The sequence below is a fragment of the Malus sylvestris genome, chromosome 4 (assembly GCF_916048215.2).
Source record: "Malus sylvestris chromosome 4, drMalSylv7.2, whole genome shotgun sequence".
In the NCBI taxonomy this organism is placed as follows: domain Eukaryota; kingdom Viridiplantae; phylum Streptophyta; class Magnoliopsida; order Rosales; family Rosaceae; genus Malus; species Malus sylvestris.
Window position 1 is genome coordinate 10,267,622 of NC_062263.1, and position 19,095 is coordinate 10,286,716.

Below are 19,095 nucleotides of genomic sequence, written 5' to 3' on the forward strand. Positions count from 1 at the left end.
TCAAATGAAAAACATAATAGTAAATAAATATATACATATCATATTGTCACATCCAAAACATAAAAACGCATTTTCCTTTTAAGTATATTTTCACTTACCTAAAGTCTTTAATAGTTCTTTAATTAATGTAGAAGTGTAAAAAAATATAGAAACAATAAACGCTCGTAATGACAAGCTTTACAACTTTCATGAAGAGCTTAACTTCGAAATTTGCCACTATAATCATATAAATCATAGATCAAAATTTAACCGTTGATTGTTGTTTACATTTACGCTTCATTGTTCTCATCAAATTTTGTTTTTTCAGATTTTCTTTTTTGAAAACTTGATCTATTAGAGGATGCAGGAAGATGAACAGTTTGGATCGTTGATATTATATTCAGAGTTTTACGATTAGTGAAAATATTGCTTGATGTTTATAAAGTTTCTACTAACTATATAAAGTTTCTACAAACTATATGACATCAACTCATATTTCAGTTAACCGTAAATATCAAAACGTGATATCAAAGATCTGAACCGTTCATCTTCTTACATCCGCCAAATGATCAAGTTTTCAAAAAATAAAATTTTAAAAATGAAATTCAGTAAAAAGAATAAAGGGTAAATGGCAATCGACAATTAAATATAAATTTAAGGTTTATGAATTATAGTGTTGGATTTCGAAGCTGACCCCTTCATGAAAGTTGTAAAGTTTGTCACTATGAGTGATTGTATATTTTTTTTTTTACATTTTTTACACTTCTACAATAATTATAATTAATTTTTCCCTCAAATAAAAAACATTATTCATGAAGGTTTGGAGGATTTTAAAAATCTAAATGATAATGTAAGTGTAACCATTATCTACTCGTGGATGAATAATGATGAATCACAAGTGTTTATATATTCTCACATTTTTCATACTTGTATGTATGTCTTCTTAGTCTTGCCTATACAAATACTATATTAGTTTATTTTAATTTTGGACAACAACATGTTAAGTAAAATTTATCGTAGTAATGATAATAAGGAACTCTCATAATAAAAATAAATACTGACTAAAACTTTTTTTTTTTAAACTTATATAGAATAATAATACAAAACTATATATTTAATATAGAATATATTGTGTATATTAATATGGCTATTGTATTTTATGATAAATCTTTCAGTGATTAAACTTTAAAATTATCAAAATAAATTTTTTCTTAACAGGTCGAAACGTGTTACCCACGTGTATACCCGTGAAGAACCCGTTATTAACGGGTTCTTATCGGATCATTATCGGGTGATCCGTTAAGTTATTGTGCTGATCCGAAACCCGTTATTTTCGTGTCATTTTTCGTGTTGTGTCATCATGTCGTGTCAAAAACTACCGGGTCTATAATAATAGTATTTGATGTATTATAAAGTAAGGAATTTTATTTAGAATAGTTTCAATGCGAAGTAAAGTATTGTTAATGATGTTGTGAAGTAGATTCCTCCTTATATTGTGTACGTAAAGGATAAAAGAGGAAGATTCCTCCGTATATTGTCTTCTTTGGGATAGGTATCATTAGGCCTGGCAAACGGGTCGTGTCTGTCGTGTTCATGTCGTTTTCGTGTAACACCTGTTATCTTAACGGGTCGTGTCGTGTTACACCCATTATCTTAACGGGTCCTTAACAGGTCGGGTCACTTTACGGGTAAAGTGACCCGACCCGTTATGACTCGTTAAGAAAATTATTATTTTTTCTTAAATTTGCACATACCACACATTGCCACATAAATATTACTTCAAACATTAAAACACATTGTTGTTTAAGTACTACATCTACACTCGAAAATAAGTGCCTAATAAAAAAATAATACATACACTACTAATCTATTACAAATATTAAATGTGCAAGGATATGCAAAATGAAAAAGTTTTTGTTTTCAAGGTTGTGAAGTCTTTCTCAAAAGTTTAAACCTCAATTTACAAAATCATCAATTTACATCGATCATCATGAAATTGTATTGGAACTTTGGCTTGATCTCAGCCAATCCAATGGTCATCAATTTTATAAATTTAATTTAATATATATATAATTATTATAGTTTTTAGGGGTATAAAATTGTTAAATAAATATATATAATTATTATAGTTTATTCATACTTTTATTAAGTAGTGTAAATATTTTAAATTGAAGATCGAATTCATTCTTTGTATTCATATAGGGTCAAGGAGTGCAGTTGTAAAAAATCATCAAAATCGGAGTTAAAATAACCGTTAAATCGTGATTTTTCGTTTTATAACCGTCAAAAAGTTTTGTTCCATTACTTTATCTCTGAATGTTTGTTTTTTGCAATTTTTGGCGTATGCGATCTCGAAGTATATACAAACATGTTTGACGATTGGATTGTTGAAACTAGTTTCGTAGAATGCGTGTATCTCATCAAAACAATATATTCACTAACACTTAAAAGTTTATTCATACTTTCATGAAGTATAACATAAGATTTTTTTGTATCCACTAGTGTAAATATTTTAAATTGAAGATCGAATTCAATCATTGTATTCATATAGGGCCAGGGAGTATAGCTGCAAAAAATCATCAAAATCGAAGTTAAAATGACCGTTAAATCGTGATTTTTCTTTTTATAACCGTCGAAAAGTTTTGTCCCGTTCCTTGATCTCTGAATGTTTGTTTTTTGCAATTTTTGGCGTATGCGATCTTGAAGTATATACAAACATGTTTGACGGTTGGATCATTGAAACTAGTTTCGTAGAATAAGTATCCCATCAAAACAATAGATTCACTAATACTTAAGAGTTTATTCATACTTTCATCAAGTATAACATAAGATTTTGTGGTATCCACTAGTGTAAATATTTTAAATTGAAGATCGAATTCATTCATTGTATTCATATAGGGTCAAGGAGTGTAGCTGTAAAAAATTATCAAAATCGGAGTTAAAATAACCGTTAAATCGTGATTTTTCGTTTATAACCGTCGAAATATTTTGTCCCGTTACTTTATCTCTGAATGTTTGTTTTTTGCAATTTTTGGCGTATGCGATCTCGAAGTACATACAAACATGTTTGACGGCTGGATCATTGAAACTAGTTTCGTAGAATAAGTATCTCATCAAAACAATAGATTCACTAATACTTAAGAGTTTATTCATACTTTCATTAAGTATAACATAAGATTTTGTGGTATCCACTAGTGTAAATATTTTAAATTGAAGATCGAATTCATTCATTGTATTCATATAGGGTCAAGGAGTGTAGCTGTAAAAAATCATCAAAATCGGAGTTAAAATAACCGTTAAATCGTGATTTTTCGTTTATAACCGTCGAAATGTTTTGTCCCGTTACTTTATCTCTGAATGTTTGTTTTTTTCAATTTTTGGCGTATGCGATCTCGAAGTATATACAAATATGTTTGACGGTTGGATCATTGAAACTAGTTTCGTAGAATGAGTATCCCATCAAAACAATAGATTCACTAATACTTAAGAGTTTATTCATACTTTCATTAAGTATAACATAAGATTTTGTAGTATCTACTAGTGTAAATATTTTAAATTGAAGATCGAATTCATTCATTGTATTCATATAGGGTCAAGGAGTGTAACTGTAAAAAATCATCAAAATCGGAGTTAAAATAACCGTTAAATCGTGATTTTTCGTTTATAACCGTCGAAAAGTTTTATCTCGTTACTTTATCTCTGAATTTTTTTTTTTTGCAATTTTTGGCGTATACGATCTTGAAGTATATACAAACATGTTTGACGGTTGGATCATTGAAATTAGTTTCGTAGAATGAGTATCCCATCAAAACAATAGATTCACTAATACTTAAGAGTTTATTCATACTTTCGTTATAATTGAAGATCGAATTCATTCATTGTATTCATATAGGGTCAAGGAGTGTAGCTGTAAAAAATCATCAAAATCAGAGTTAAAATAACCGTTAAATCGTGATTTTTCGTTTATAACCGTCGAAATGTTTTGTCCCGTTACTTTATCTCTGAATGTTTGTTTTTTGCAATTTTTGGCGTATGCGATCTCGAAGTATATACAAACATGTTTGACGGTTGGATCATTGAAACTAGTTTCGTAGAATGAGTATCCCATCAAAACAATAGATTCACTAATGCTTAAGAGTTTATTCATACTTTCATTAAGTATAACATAAGATTTTGTGGTATCCACTAGTGTAAATATTTTAAATTGAAGATCGAATTCATTGATTGTATTCATATAGGGTCAAGGAGTATAGCTGTAAAAAATCATCAAAATCGGAGTTAAAATAACCGTTAAATCGGAGTTTTTGTTTATAACCGTCAAAATGTTTTGTCCCGTTACTTATCTCTGAATGTTTGTTTTTTGCAATTTTTGGCGTATGCAATCTCGAAGTATATACAAACATGTTTGACGGTTGGATCATTGAAACTAGTTTCGTAGAATGAGTATCCCATCAAAACAATAGATTCACTGATACTTAAGAGTTTATTCATACTTTCATTAAGAATAACATAAGATTTTGTGGTATCCACTAGTGTAAATATTTTAAATTGAAGATCGAATTCATTCATTGTATTCATATAGGGTCAAGGAGTGTAGCTATAAAAAATAATCAAAATCAGAGTTAAAATAACCGTTAAATCGTGATTTTTCGTTTTATAACCATCGAAAACTTTTGGTCGGTTACTTGATCTATGAATGTGTGTTTTTTGTGATTTTTTGCTGATACGATCTCGAAGCATATACAAACAAGTTTGACGGTTGGATCGTTGAAATTAGTTTTGTAGAATTTGTATCCCATCAAGTTAAATGGTACATATATATATATATATATATATATATATATATATATATATATTTATATTTATTAAGTAGATTTAAATATATTTATTTTGTACGTATAATTGACCGGTACACGGAATAGTACATCACGTGTCATTATAAAAATAGTGGGATATGTCATGTGTGATAGAAAGTTAATAACTTAAAAAAATATATAATTTCTCACCACTTTTATTAATTTTAATTTTTCCCTCTCTTTTTTGTTTCCTTTTCAGCTTTTCTTATAATTTTCATTTTTCCCTCCTTTCTTTTTCTTCAGAGGGCAACAGCCTACCCATCTTTCCCTCTCTTTTTTTGTTTTCTTTTTAGCTTTTCTTATAATTTTCATTTTCCCTCCCTTTTTCTTCAAAGGGTGCGGCAAGAATGGAATGGAATTATGGAATCAATGGATGCATATTAATTAATAATTATTATAGTTTTTATAAAATTTAATATATATATATATATATATATATATATATATTTATTATAGTTTTTAGGGGTATAAAATTGTTAAATTAATATATATATATATATATATATAATTATTATATTATTTTTTTAGGGTTATAAAATTAATATTCTACTTATCGTGCATCGTGTTACCCACGTGTATACCCGAATCAACCCGTTATCTTAACAGGTGCTTATCGGGTTACCCGATAATGACCCGATTCGTTATCGTGTCGACCCAAACATCTGTTAATTTCGTGTCGTGTCGTGTTAGGTTATCAGATCGTGCCAGGAATTGCCAGCCCTGATATCATCATCTAGGAAGACTAACACAACTTAGAAAGTAAAGCTGTACAGACATAACTCTCCGGTGCAGAGGCTCGGATCTTTTTCACCACCGCTTTGGATCGTTCCTAATACATCATATAGAGTACACGACATTTAAGTGAAAATCCAACTGTTTTCTTTTTCGTTGCAGTTCTTAGATACAAGCAAAATAATAGCAATTGTAACTCGTAATTTGGTGGGACAAGAAAATGAACAATTGGTATTTCTTCAATTTATATGCATTTGAACTGGTATGGTCATCCGTACAGCACTGAATAAAAATTCATATTCCGAAAGGCAGAAGAACGAAAATAATACATCTTCAGTGGGATTCCACATCTAGAGGCTCTTTTCTAGAGTAACATGAGATAATATTTTGTGTTACCCTAGCAATGGTTAATTCTTTGTACATTGATCTCACCAGATGCAGATTATGACTCTCCAAAGCTTATGCGTCCTCCTGGCGATTTTGCCAAGTTTACGGGCGATGAAATTCGGTAGTAAAAATACAGGGCGCGGAGCAGCTGGAGGAGTGTTTTCTCTCACAGGAACGACTTCAGTGATTAAAGAAGTTGATACTCCATTGCTGCTGCTGCTGCTTTTTCTAAGATAGAAGCTTCGGCTACCGACATCTCCAATTACTTCAGATTTATCCAAACCTATTCAATCAAAATGGTCATGATCAACAAAATCTGCAATTCTTGTTAGAAAAGCATATGGTGAAAATTTTGAATCATTCAACACGGAAAAGATTTCACTAGATCCGAAGCATAATTGAAAGCATATAAATTAAAAACCGAAACCCAGTAAAGGACGTTATTGTCCGATTGCACATGTGCCACATTTCTTGTAAGTTTGGCTTTCATATAATATAGGAACCAACAAGAAAACAATGTTGGCAGAACAACTTGCCAATGAATAGGGACGAAATTATTTGGCTTTTAGTATACCCTGTTGACGGCAACTTTCCCAATAGTTCTAGCGAGTTTGATTCCTATAACACTATTGTTTCGGTAATATGAGTTCGATAGATTTGAGTTTAGTCTATTAATTGTAGGACCCTTCAATTGTTTCTTTTTTTTTTCCCAACGAGGAACGCTAGCTATCAACCAACAGGAAATCGTATTAACGTTGTCATAAGTTCATTGTTTAACTAAAGAACACGATTCGTCTCTTATTGGATAACAAGTTAGATGACTAAATGGATTCATCTTTAGGCAAATTCTTTTTGTAAAGATAACCGTTAAAGGGTGACTAAAAAATAAACGGTTTGGATTGTCAAGTAATATTGCAAAATTTACAAAATAAAGGAGAATGTAAAAAGTGAAGGTACAATGGGGAAAGGTAAAGAAAAATCACTTACTTTGAAGGCTGAAGTAAGACTGATGCAACTCAAAGGACAATGCCTCGTGATCAAGCTTCGGAGTTCGACCTTCTTTGCTATATTTGTCTACAACAAGCTTAATTGTTTCTTCCACTGTAGATCCTAATTTAACCATGGCGCGCACCGGTCCGGGGCTTCCTTCAACTGACACATTCAACACCACCTTTGCATCTTTCTTGTATCCCTACATTGCATTTGCAAACCACATATCAGCTCCTTAAGCCATTGTACCGGAATTTAGACCCACCCAGCAGCAACCCAGAAAGGCATGCGGTCAAGTGAAATAAAACAAACCAGTCATGCCTAAATTCATTAAATTAATAGGATTGAATCCTTTTTTTTTTTTTTTAACAAACGATATTATGGGCTTAGCCTACTAACAATAATATGGTTTAAATTTTTTTTTGGTGAAAATCGAACCTAGACCTTTCGATTCTTGTTAAAGACGAATTTGAACTCTGATCTGATGTAAGTAATATCGTTTGTTTAAAAATAAAAAATAAAAAACAAACAAGGAAGGTTGAAAACTTTTATTGTCAATGCGTTTATGGTTTTCAATTTAGCCAATACTTTTCAGAGGAAAATGAAAATTTTATTTTTAACCCTAACTAAATATAAACCATTAATTCAAAAAATAAAAAAACGTGCCACCAAACAATCCCACCTACAATTCAACTCCAATTCTTAACAGACAAACCAAAAATTCCGTTCCCAAAAAACACAGTGAATGAAAAATTCAAAAGTTACAAAAAATTATAAGCAAAAAAGGAAACTTTTAAACGTTGACCGTACCTCGTTCTTATGGGGAGAGAAGGGCAGGGGCTGCACCATCATCAGAGAAGGAGAGGAAGCAAAGATGTCCGTACAAGTGTGAGGCCTGAACAAAACACCCTCCGGCTCCGACAGCATGGCCGGAACACGAAGACCCTCCTTCTCCTCCTCCTCGTAGAAATCGCTGCCAATTGACCCCACCAATACGGGAACGGAAGAGCATCGCTTGAGAATCTCAATAGGCTTGGAATGGTGCTGGTGGTGCTGGTGGTGCTGGTGGTGCTGCTTGGGCGATCGCCGAGATTGATGGGTCCTCCGTTGCGTCGACGGAGATAGGTTCGGCGGTCTGGTTTTCTGGCCTCCGCTCACCTGAGATCGTCGCCGGAGACCCCTTTCTGACATAAAAGTAAATAATCGTAGCAGAAGATATGAATAGTAGGGTTGAGATTTGTGAAGAAATTATATATGTTTGTTTGCTTAATGGGTTTTGGAAGCTTTGAGAGGAGAGAACTGAGAAACGGAAGAGAGAGAGAGGAGGAGGAAGTTGAAGAAGGAAGTAAAGTAGTTGGTGGGTAGATTTTGCGTGAGAGGGAAGAGAAAGATTTCCTTTACTTTCTGGTTCGTGCTGCGAGCGCGTGTCCATTAACTGCTGCTGTTAAGGTTTTACCGAAACACATTCAATTTATAAATAAAATTTTAAAAATTTTAAAAATATAAAAATTGATGATTAATTTATTACTTAAACGGTAATAAATTTATTTTATTTATATTATTGATATATTATTTAATTTAAAATTTTAATCTCTTTAACATTACATTTTACTCCTTAGCTTTTTGGATGAAAAAAAAGACTAAAAACAACAGCCCGAGCAAACTTTTTCAACTATAAATTTAAATCAAAACATCTCCAGTCGCCCCTTTCATTTTTTTTTTTGTGTTATTATTTATTTACTTCTATTTTTTTTCTTTGTCAAAAGATAGACTAAATTCAGGGCCTATCTCGTCCCAAACAAATAGACCACCATGTTTGTTAGTACACGAGGCAACCGTGTGAGCAACCAGGTTGCTCCCCCACGTCACAAACCCTATTTTGACATCTCCAATATGCTTCACCAAAGAATCAATATCAAACAGAAGACATTCCAAATCAACATCCACTTCAATCTCCTTGTTAATAATTCGCAATAGCACCTGGACATCTGATTCAATCTCCACCTTGGTAAATCCTTCGTTATTGAAGTTTACGTCACTACTTTTGATTGGTGGGTTCGTGTCTTGGGCCAGATGTCCACAATGTCGAGTTGTTTAGGTGGTGGCGGTGCTTCTTTCATGCGACTTGCCTCAACTAAGAGAGAAAGATGGTGCTTTATGTCTTTATGCTTTATATCTTGTCCAAGATGAAATTGTTTCATTTTATAGGATGTCATAGTAACGGTATAATCATGTGGTGTTATGCAAAAAAATTTGTGTAAATCTCAGTTTACTACTCTTAAATTTCGTGGTTTTCAACATTTAGTACATGAAGTTTTTTTCATCCCAGAGTCATACCTAAAGTGTTGATTTTGGGACAGTCTCATACATTCATTAGTTTGGCTGTTAAGTCTCTTGTTTACTGATGACGTGGTGCCCATATGTATAATGACTGGACGCCATTTGTCATTAAAAAAATATTAAAATATTAAAATAATTAATTAAATAAAATATTTATAAAAAATTAAAAAATTAAAAAAGAAAACCAGAACGCCCTTCGTCTTCCCCACCCAACACCCCTCCACCCCTCCACCCCCTTCGTCTTCTCCACCCGAGCACCCCTTTCTCCCATCCCCCATCACCCACCCCTTGCCCACCCAAGCCACCCTTTCTCTGATCTACTCCACCAAATCAAATGTCAAAAAACCCAAAAATATATAGAACCCTTCTCCCATCCCCCATCACCCACCCATTGTCTTCTACCCAATTAAAATTTAAGAAAAAAATTAAGTAAATTTAAGAAATTAATTTACAAAATGTAGAACAAAATTGCAAATTTAACAGACAAAAAACATTAAGATAAAGAAATGACCTTTTTGGGGTCTTTAGGAACACCATAGCCGCTGCAATACACCCACCAACACCTGCATGGAGCTATCGCCCACCATTGCCTCCTTAAGTGTGTTTGGAAACCGCTGCCGCATGCAATCTGACACCACTCGAGCCAGAGGAACCTGGTTCTGCCCCTTAGAGCTCTCCATCCTCATCTTCACTCGCTCCGAGTTAACTCGTTTCGGCTGCTGGGATGAGATACTTGCTTTGCGTGCCTGGGCCGCGGGAGCTTGTCGGCAGCAATGATTCGAGTCAAATCTTGGAACCGGGTCAGTGAAGGGAGTGCCTATCCCATCAATGAAATCAATCAAAGTAAGTAATTTTATTTTGGGTTTAATGGGTTTGATTTCTTTTCGCGATTTCATAGGTGGGGTGCTTTTGGGGATCTGAAACTCCTACACATGGAAGGGATGGAAGGGTGGAGCCATGGAGGGGGTGGAGGGGATGGAGGGGTGTCGGGTGGGGAAGACGAAGAGGGTTCTGGGTTGGTTATTTTTATTTTTATTTTTTAATATTTTTATTTAAGGGAACTTTAACGAAAAGCTCCCGATACTGTTCACTTTAATGAAAAACCACATTTTTATACTAAAAAGTCAATCATGATACTATTCACTTTACCCTTTATTGAATTAATTTTTTTAATTTTTTTAATGACACGTGGTGCCCTAGTCATTATCCACATGAGCGTTACATCATTAGTTAACGGAAGACTTAACAACCAGACGAACGGATGTATGAGACCATCCTAAAAAACTTCATGTACTAAATGTTGAAAACCACGAAACTTGAGGGTAATAAACTAGATTTACCCAAATTTTTTCCTTCTAAATTTGAGTTTAGGATAGGGTGTTGATTCGTTGAAGCCAAGGGGGGAATGGTGTATTAAAGAAACTAGGCCATGGAGTGCTTTGGTGGCATGTGAATGTTATGTTGTTACGTATCGGCTATGTTATGTTGTTTGACTGTTAATATACTATGGTAGAAATGTTAGTAATCTTTGCATTAACTTTTGCAATTGAATATTTTCACTTATTCGCATGATATGTATCCTATTTTACACACATAAAAAAAGACTTTTAAAAATTACATTTTCCATTTTTCATCGTTAATTCCAAGCCAAAAACGTTAAGGGGGCGTTTGTTGCACCTCCTTAAGAGGGATTGGCTTGGACTGTCTTAAGCAAGACTATAATCCCATGTTTGGTAAGTTGTTGGACTAACATAAGTGGGACTCGCCTCGACTACGAGTCCCGCCGCACTTCACTAAAGCCGTTTATCTAATCCCAAGCTTTCGCTTGGTATTAACAGGGACTAGAAAGAAAATGAGGCCTACGTCCAATTCCCAATTTTTGCTTGCTAAACCCAGACACCCAGTCCCTCTGCGCTCCACCTTCTTCTCCGGCGCCGTCACCATAGCCAGGCTATCACCGTAAGCCTAGGGAGGACGACGACTGCCGCTGCAGGAAAACTTCGATTGATTTGGCGGTGTGGGTTTAATTTTGAGCACCGACCATGGCGTCCTCCTCGAGGCCTCAAGCGCTCCGCTAGGAAGATGCGCTAGCAAGTTTGTTGCTTTCTTCTGCAAGAGCGATTGACGTCGATTTGCAAAAATTGACGACGCCTCTGTAAATTGAAAAAAAAAATTGGGATTTTTCTGTGTTTGATTTGAAGAGAAATAAATTAAAAGAAGAGAAGGTTTGAATTGAAGAGAAAGAAAATGAAATGAAGAGAAAGTATGGGTTTGATTTTTCTGAGTTTGATTTTTAATGGGAATGGGAGCAATCTGGCATGCCAAGAACAGGAAACGTATGAAAGAAAGAAAGAAGAGAAGTAGAGAGACAGGGGAGAGAGGGAGTCAAATTAAAAAAGTGTGTATAATAATAATAAATTATTAAAAAAATGAATTAAAAAATGACAGAAAAATATTTGATCTACAAAAATAATTGAGTCCGTGATTTAGTCCGACACTGCATCAAACGCTTCACTAAGTTAATCCAGCTTAGTCTAGTCTAAGCCAATCCAACTTAATCCTTGAAGCTAGTCCAGTCCGAGATAGTCCGGCGCAACAAACGCCCCTTAAAGGTCTTAGTTTTTGTAAAATGTGACACGTGTTATTTGAAGAAGAGAAAAGTCCAAATACAAATGTTAGTGCGAAATTTCTAGTATTAGTAAAAGAGTAATGCTACACTTACCTCATATTTGTATCATCATTTGGTAAGTCCTACCTTTATTAGAAAGTTAGTACAAATGATGGTACAAATATGTGGATGAGGATCCTCTCCATATCCTCTTTGTGAGGATCTTAGGGATCAATTTATCTTAGTCATTCATCGTACATCGTGCAGCCAACTTTCGTTAGACAATGTCTACGTTTAATTTTAAATAAAAAATTAAAAATGATTTCTGATCACAAGATGATTGATAAACGAATAGGATGAACTGAACTCTAGGATACTTACAAAAAGAATCCTGATAGGATCATGTTCTCAAATATATGGTAAAAGTTGCATTTTTGTTAATAAAATACTTTGAGGCTCTGTTTGTTAGAAGAAACTTTTAGTTGTGATGAGAACACGAATGGTACACCACATATTTTTATGTCAATGGTGGAAAATTTTAATTTTTAAGTTATTAATTTTTTAACACACATAACTCACAATTTATATAAGAACATGTGGTATACTAACTCGTGTGACGGTCACACTGAAAAATCTCTCGTTTGTTAGACAGTCTTGACAAGGATTGGCTTAACTTAATTGAATAATTTTTTTGAGTTGGGTATGGAAAAATAATTACGAATTCAAATAAAATATTCAATGAAAAGACGAAAGCACATGAAATAAAATAAGAAGTTCATTACCCAATGAAATTGCTTCCAGCCAATTTACTTAGTTTCAATTATTTTGGGGAGGTTCGCATATGGACATCTAAATGACGAGTACTAGCAATATGTAATAAAATATATATATTGACATTTCGGTCGTAGATATTGACGGAAAAGGACTATTTCTTAATCTTTTTCATTAAATTCATCTAATCAATCAATACAGGTCTTTGAAATTTAATCTAACGGCTACAAACAAGGAGCTCATTTAAAAGTTATAATAACTTTAGCCGTTAGATCAAATTTCAAGAGTCCGGATTAGGTGATTAGATGGATTTGGTGAAAAGGATCCGGAGATGATCCCTTTCCGATATTGACAAAACAAATCACCGTCCACTCATAAAAGCACAAAGAAATGACCTCTAATTTGTAGTATACTCTCATTATCGTATATTTTAGCGTTAATCTCAATTTACTATTTTGATGTTTTTTTTTGTTTTTAACATTTCATACTACTTTGATGATGTGGCGCTCACGTAGACAATGATTGGGCATCAGATGTCAATATGGCCCACGTGAATATTAAAAAATTAAATAAAATTAAAAATGGTGATGCAGTGCAACGGTGGTGTGGTGACTATGGTTGTCTGTTGCCAAAGACGTGAAGAAAGAGGGAAGAGATGGGTTTGAGATAGTGACAGAGGAGGAGAGAGAGAGAGAGTCACGTTATCAGTTAACAGAGGTTCTGACGGAAAACTTAAATGATATATGAAAGTGTCACAAAATTATGACTTTAGGTACCTGACTGAGATAAAAAAAGTGTATGAAATATTAAAAACAAAAAAAAATCAGAGTAATAAACTAAGATACATCCTATAATTTATGTTTTAAGAAATATATTTTAAGAAAATTGTGGTCACATCATTCAATCTTAGTTCATAATAGATAGTTATTTAAATTTTGTCATTCTACTTTCTTCTTGACGCTTGGATAAAAATTAAACAATAAGTGACCACAATTTCTTGAATTATAAAGTTTAGGAGAACAAAACTGCAATGTGATGATAAAAACATTGAAAAGAACAAGAGAAACGGTAAAAAGACTCTTTCAAAAGTAAAACTCTACATGAATTCTCTGTCATTATGTTTTTGACACAAAATTTTATAATATTGACGTAGGAATTAATGTTAAAATGTGAGGTAACAAAAAATTTATAAAAAAATCTCTTTAAAAGTATTTCCTTAGCATTCGTCAAAGAACAACAAAGCAAACACTAAGTTCCATATTCCGTCAAGCCAATGAGGCCACGAAGACGGTGACTTCTCCAAGATTTAAAGTAGATGAGATGCAGAAAATCAAGGGACACATCACGCTATGGCCAACAAATTGTAGTCGACATATCTACTTTGTTTATTCTAGAGAGTCAAGTGAAATTGTAAACTAAATTATCTTTTGGGGTCCTTAAGACTTATAAATAAATATACACACATATATATTATTTCTTTTAGGTATAGGCACTTTTCAAGTAGACATATACACAATATTCCGTTTTGCAATCACAATGCATTTTATGTTCAGTCACAAATCACAATTTAAAATATATAAATTTGTGGTCTAAATATGTGACAACACACAAATTGAACGATGTATTAACTAAAGCTGAGCAAGGTTTTTGAATGGATGGATGGCAAATTACGTGAAGAAGTTTATTATTTTTTTAAAAGAATGATGCAATGACGTTTAACTTGAGTAGCATTTATTTTAGTTCTTTGTTTGACTTTTGAATTGACATCTAAACTAAAACGTTGTAGTAAATCTAAAGTCCTTTGAGGTTTGGTATGTCATCTCAAAATTCCTTTTAGCACTTTAAGCACTCGAGTAGGTTTGGAATGGTATATTTTCTAGACTTACAACAGGGGCTATAAAAGTCAATGACTATATTCTAGATTTTGGAATTACCATTTTTTTTTCTAGATTAATTGAGATAGTAAATGAATGCCTCATTCTTAAATTTTTTATTTTTTTTTTCAAATGATAGACTGATATTATTAATGATTAAATGTGAATCGATACGTCATTTATATTTCTTAACCACAATAACTGCTAAAGAAATGTCTTAAGTTTCAGACCTGTGGATCACATTAGAAAACCATATAAAACCAACCATAGTACTCGATGTTAATAGAGTCGTGGTTTGTTTAAAAATATTACAGATTTTAGTTATGCAGCCTTATATCTGACCCACGATTAGTTTGTTGTGCATAATTTCTTTCTACAACTTTTCACATACAAACATAACTCATTAACAAGTAGTTACGCTTCATCAGTTATATAATCAAAATAAACTAATATAGTAGGGCCCGTCTGATAACCATTTCATCTATTACATAATTTGTTTGTTTTTTTTTTTTGTCAAACTAAAAACTGAAAACCGAGTTTTGAAAATTAAAAAAATAAAATAATTATCAAATGACTCTTTAACGTTACCATTTCGTGGCCCATCAAATAAATAACAAATTCTAATCGAACTGCTTTCTCAATCACCTGTAAATTCAAGGCCCAATCCGCTATTTGACCCTATGATTAATAGAAGTGAACCTTTTATCTTTATTTGGCATCCAGGCAAAGAACTCATGCGAGTAAAACAGTAAAAGTACTTGCCAGCTGAGGACAGTCCACACAACCCATCTTCTGTATAAATTCTAACCCAAATCCTGCCCAACTATTTTGGATGAGGATCCTCCTTTGTGAGAGTCCGCGATCACTTCATCGTGTCCGTTCATTGTTCATCGTACATCGTGCAGTTAGTTTTCGTCAGGTACTGTTTGTGTTCAATTTTAAATAGAAACATTCAAAATAATTTCTGACCGCATAATGTACGATAAACGAACACAATAAAACGATCTCCGGAATTCTTACAAAGGGAATCCGGATAGGATGCTATTCCAACTATTTTGGCCAAAAAAAAGAAAAAAAAAACAAAACCATCCCAAATCATGGATGTGCATGTTACATGTTACACTCGTGATTTTGTAGTTGCACATTTGCTCACATGGAATCCATCCAGCTACAGCCTGGAATCTTGGCGAACCCCTTCTTCTCCATGACCTTTCTCAATCTCCTCTCATCGTCCCATCTCGCAGCAGAAGCATAAATGTTGGCAAGAAGAGCGTAATAACCGCTTTTATCAGGCTCCAACTTAAAACAATTCCGAGCAGCAGTCTCCCCAAGCTCAACATTGTTGTGTAATGAGCAAGCAAGAAGCAAAGCTCCCCAAACCCCCGCTTGAGGCTGCATTGGCATGCTTCTTATTAGCTCAACTGCTTTGTCCAACTGTCCTGCTCTGCCTAAAAGGTCGACCATGATTCCATAATGATCGCCCGATGGCTCAAGTCCATGTTCGTTCATGGAATTAAAGCATCCGTAGCCTTCTTCAACTAGACCGGCATGCTTATAGGCAGTTAGCAGTCCAGTGTATGTTACCACATTGGGGCAAATGTCGGCATTTACCATCTCTTCAAACAACTTGGTTGCTTCGACTGCCTTACCATTTATGCCGCATCCCAAGATCATTGCAGAATATGCAACTACATCTCTCTTTTTCAAGCCGTGAAACAACTTATATGCCCTATCAATGTCTCCACATTTTGTGTACAAATCAACTAAAGCGGTAGCCAAATGATCATCTAATTCAATTCCGTGCTCACTCATATAGAACTCAGCCCACAACCCAAATTTCATATCTCCCAGTTGAGAACTAGCAGATATAACACTAGCCAAAGTCATCTCATTTGGTTGAATATTCACTTCCAGTTTAAGCATCTGGTTGAACAGTTCAATGGCCTCCTTTGGTTGGCTATTTTGTGCATAGCAAGCTATCATGGCATTGAACAAGAGCACATCTCTTTCACTCATCTGGTCAAAGAGTTGATGAGCGGACTCAACATTGCCGCATTTTGAGTACCCGCTAATCATCGTGATACAAGAAACATTATTTCTTAACGGCATGGCATCAAAAATGCCTCTAGCCGATTCCACTCTTTCACATTCCACATAACCACTAATCATTGCATTCCAAGAAGCCAAACTCCTCTGTGGAATTTGTTGAAACAAGAAATATGCCTTGTCCATATTTCCCATCCTCGCATACCCCGAAACCATGGAATTCCAAGACACAACATCCTTATTTGGAATCTCATCAAACACCTCCTGAGCCTCCTCCATATCCCCAGATTTCATATACCCGGACAAAACAGAATTCCAAGAAACAACATTCTTCTCAGGCATTCCATCAAACACCTTCCGTGCAGTTTTCATGTCACCGAGTTTCGAATAAAAATCAACGAGCGCAGTTTGTACATAAACACACCCACAAAACCCAAATTTATAAACCTGGGCATGGATCAATATCCCACCCAATTCATTCAAAATCCTTGCACACGCCCTCAGAGCAGAGGACACAGCAAAACTAGATGGGCAAAGTCCGAGCCTTTTTATCTTAAGGTAAAGAGAGAAAGCCGTTTCGTACTGGGAATGCAGAGAGAAGTAACGAATGGCGCAGCTCCATGAAAATGCATCTGGGTTTTTTAGATTGTGAAGGATTAGGTGCACGTAGCGGGCTGTAGCTGCAGAGAAGGTGAAATCTGAGTGGAGGACTTGGCGGAGCAGGAGGATTTGGAGGTGGTGGAGGCCATTGGATATAATGGGTGCGTGAACTTGTTTGAGTTGCTTCAGGGTTAGAGATTTCTCCAGTAGAAATCTAAGATTTTGACCATTTGGATTCATCTTCTTGTTCTCTTCATGATTTACCACAATGAAGTGAGAACTTCTAGGATCGAGTTTTCAAAACTCCAAGTTTTTGGGAAGTTTTTACTTCCAGATAGCTGCAGAGAAGGAATGGAAGCGCTTGGGCTGGGCGCCGAGTTAAACTTGGGTGTCCTTGGGTTGGGCCTCTGTTTTTTTTTTTTTTGGTTTTTGGTCAAAAAGTCGTTCTGTTGTTACGATAGAAACTTCGAATTTTTAACCTAATTTAATTTTAACTAATGTTCTCATACGCTCTTTTTATCTAAGCAAACTTTACAATATGTTTGGATGGAGAATTTCTAAATTTTCATAGAATTCTAAATGACAGGAATTACAATTCCCAGTAATTGAAATTCTGTTAATTGAAATTTCAGTGTTTGGATGTTGGATACATGGAAATTGCAAAATGAAGGGAATTATAATTTCATTGTTTGGATATTCCCTTGAATTTGTATTCCATAGAAGAATACAAATTTGAAAAAAAAAGAAAAATATTAAACTGGTAACAAAGTCATCAATGATAAAGGTCATCAAACCCCCAAGATTGGGGCTGCCAAACCCGCACTATAGGGAAAACTGTCTAATTTTCCAGCAATTAAGAACTTATCAAAGGTTTGCAATAATATTTCATTGGAAAAAAATGTTTGCAATAATATGATAAGAGTTGATTGAAGTAGGAAAATCCCTGTAAAGCTCACTTGCAAATATCAATCAACATTCATGAAATGCAAGACTTTTATTCTAACTAAATGTCTTACTGAAAAACACTAAAATGAGAAACATAATGAAAACAATCTTATGCGCCTCGTGAAGTAAGCAATAATACCATATTCTTTTTCTTCTCAATTGGGAGAGTCTTCAACATGAGAAATTGCTTGTCATCTTCGATCAACCAAGCACATGCTTTAATTTGTTCTTCTTCGCTGAGATCTGGTATTGCATTTACTTCATCACATACCTCTGTTGGATCAAGTTTCTTTGTGTCTGCAGAAATATAGTCTTGAAATGATGAAGCCATCTTGGCAAGTGAATCTGCAATCACATCTTTAGGAGTGGTTGATTTTCTTTTTGTATGAGGCACATCAACAAAACTTACTGCCTTTCTCTTGCTTTGAGTCTTTTGACCATTGGCTGAACTAGGTGAAATCTCATTAATAATTTCAATATCTTCTAAACCTTATGCATCACCAACCAAATCTATATGATCAGATTCATTATGTGGAGGAGTCATAATCTCCACGGCTTCTACACCTGATGGTGGTAAAAAACCATGTGTATGGTCATCTCCCCAAGGAGGATGTAAATTGACATCAGAAAGCAGGTCTTCTGCAACAAATCGTTGAATATGAAGAATATTGTTGTAGAAGGATTTGATATGGATTACACATTGGCACAGTACAAGCCAGAAACCTTCAAGTCTCTTACATACAATGAAACTATCCGGAAGTTGGTGTACGATCTAGGATACCCTCGTGAGGTTTGCCTGTTCTGTCATTTGTTCTCACATTTCAGGAAGAAATTGATGTTGCTAACATATAAGATATTCAATTAATCTGGTTTAATATTGCAATTAATCCAGTAGTGTTAGTGCTTTTTAATTTCAACACTTAGCAGACATCATTTACTACCATTTTAAATTATGAGCAAATCATTC

General features: G+C 34.2%; 2 protein-coding genes across 2 annotated transcripts; both read right to left on the bottom strand.

The window, feature by feature from the left end:
• Positions 1–5,788: 5,788 nt before the first annotated feature.
• On the bottom strand, positions 5,789–8,361 carry LOC126620120 (uncharacterized protein At4g22758). Its single transcript, XM_050288602.1, has 3 exons — positions 7,755–8,361; positions 6,942–7,146; positions 5,789–6,237 (listed from the first exon to the last, which is right to left on the bottom strand). The coding sequence occupies exons 1-3, from the start codon at positions 8,133–8,135 to the stop codon at positions 5,996–5,998; spliced, it is 828 nt and encodes a 275-aa protein (XP_050144559.1). The 5' UTR covers positions 8,136–8,361; the 3' UTR covers positions 5,789–5,995.
• Positions 8,362–15,221: 6,860 nt separating this feature from the next.
• On the bottom strand, positions 15,222–17,548 carry LOC126620117 (pentatricopeptide repeat-containing protein At4g22760). The gene has a single exon (XM_050288599.1). The coding sequence runs from the start codon at positions 17,421–17,423 to the stop codon at positions 15,687–15,689; it is 1,737 nt and encodes a 578-aa protein (XP_050144556.1). The 5' UTR covers positions 17,424–17,548; the 3' UTR covers positions 15,222–15,686.
• Between the last annotated feature and the right edge of the window lie 1,547 nt (positions 17,549–19,095).

What these genes read in the sequence shown, in the direction of transcription:
- LOC126620120 (XM_050288602.1), bottom strand. Translation starts at nt 8,135, where the DNA reads ATGTCAGAAAGGGGTCTCCGGCGACGATCTCAGGTGAGCGGAGGCCAG. An exon ending in TCTCTCCCCATAAGAACGAG is followed by an intron (nt 7,147 to 7,754) that starts GTACGGTCAACG and finishes AATGCAATGTAG; the next exon opens with GGATACAAGAAAGATGCAAA. An exon ending in GTCTTACTTCAGCCTTCAAA is followed by an intron (nt 6,238 to 6,941) that starts GTAAGTGATTTT and finishes TTGATTGAATAG; the next exon opens with GTTTGGATAAATCTGAAGTA.
- LOC126620117 (XM_050288599.1), bottom strand. Translation starts at nt 17,423, where the DNA reads ATGAATCCAAATGGTCAAAATCTTAGATTTCTACTGGAGAAATCTCTA.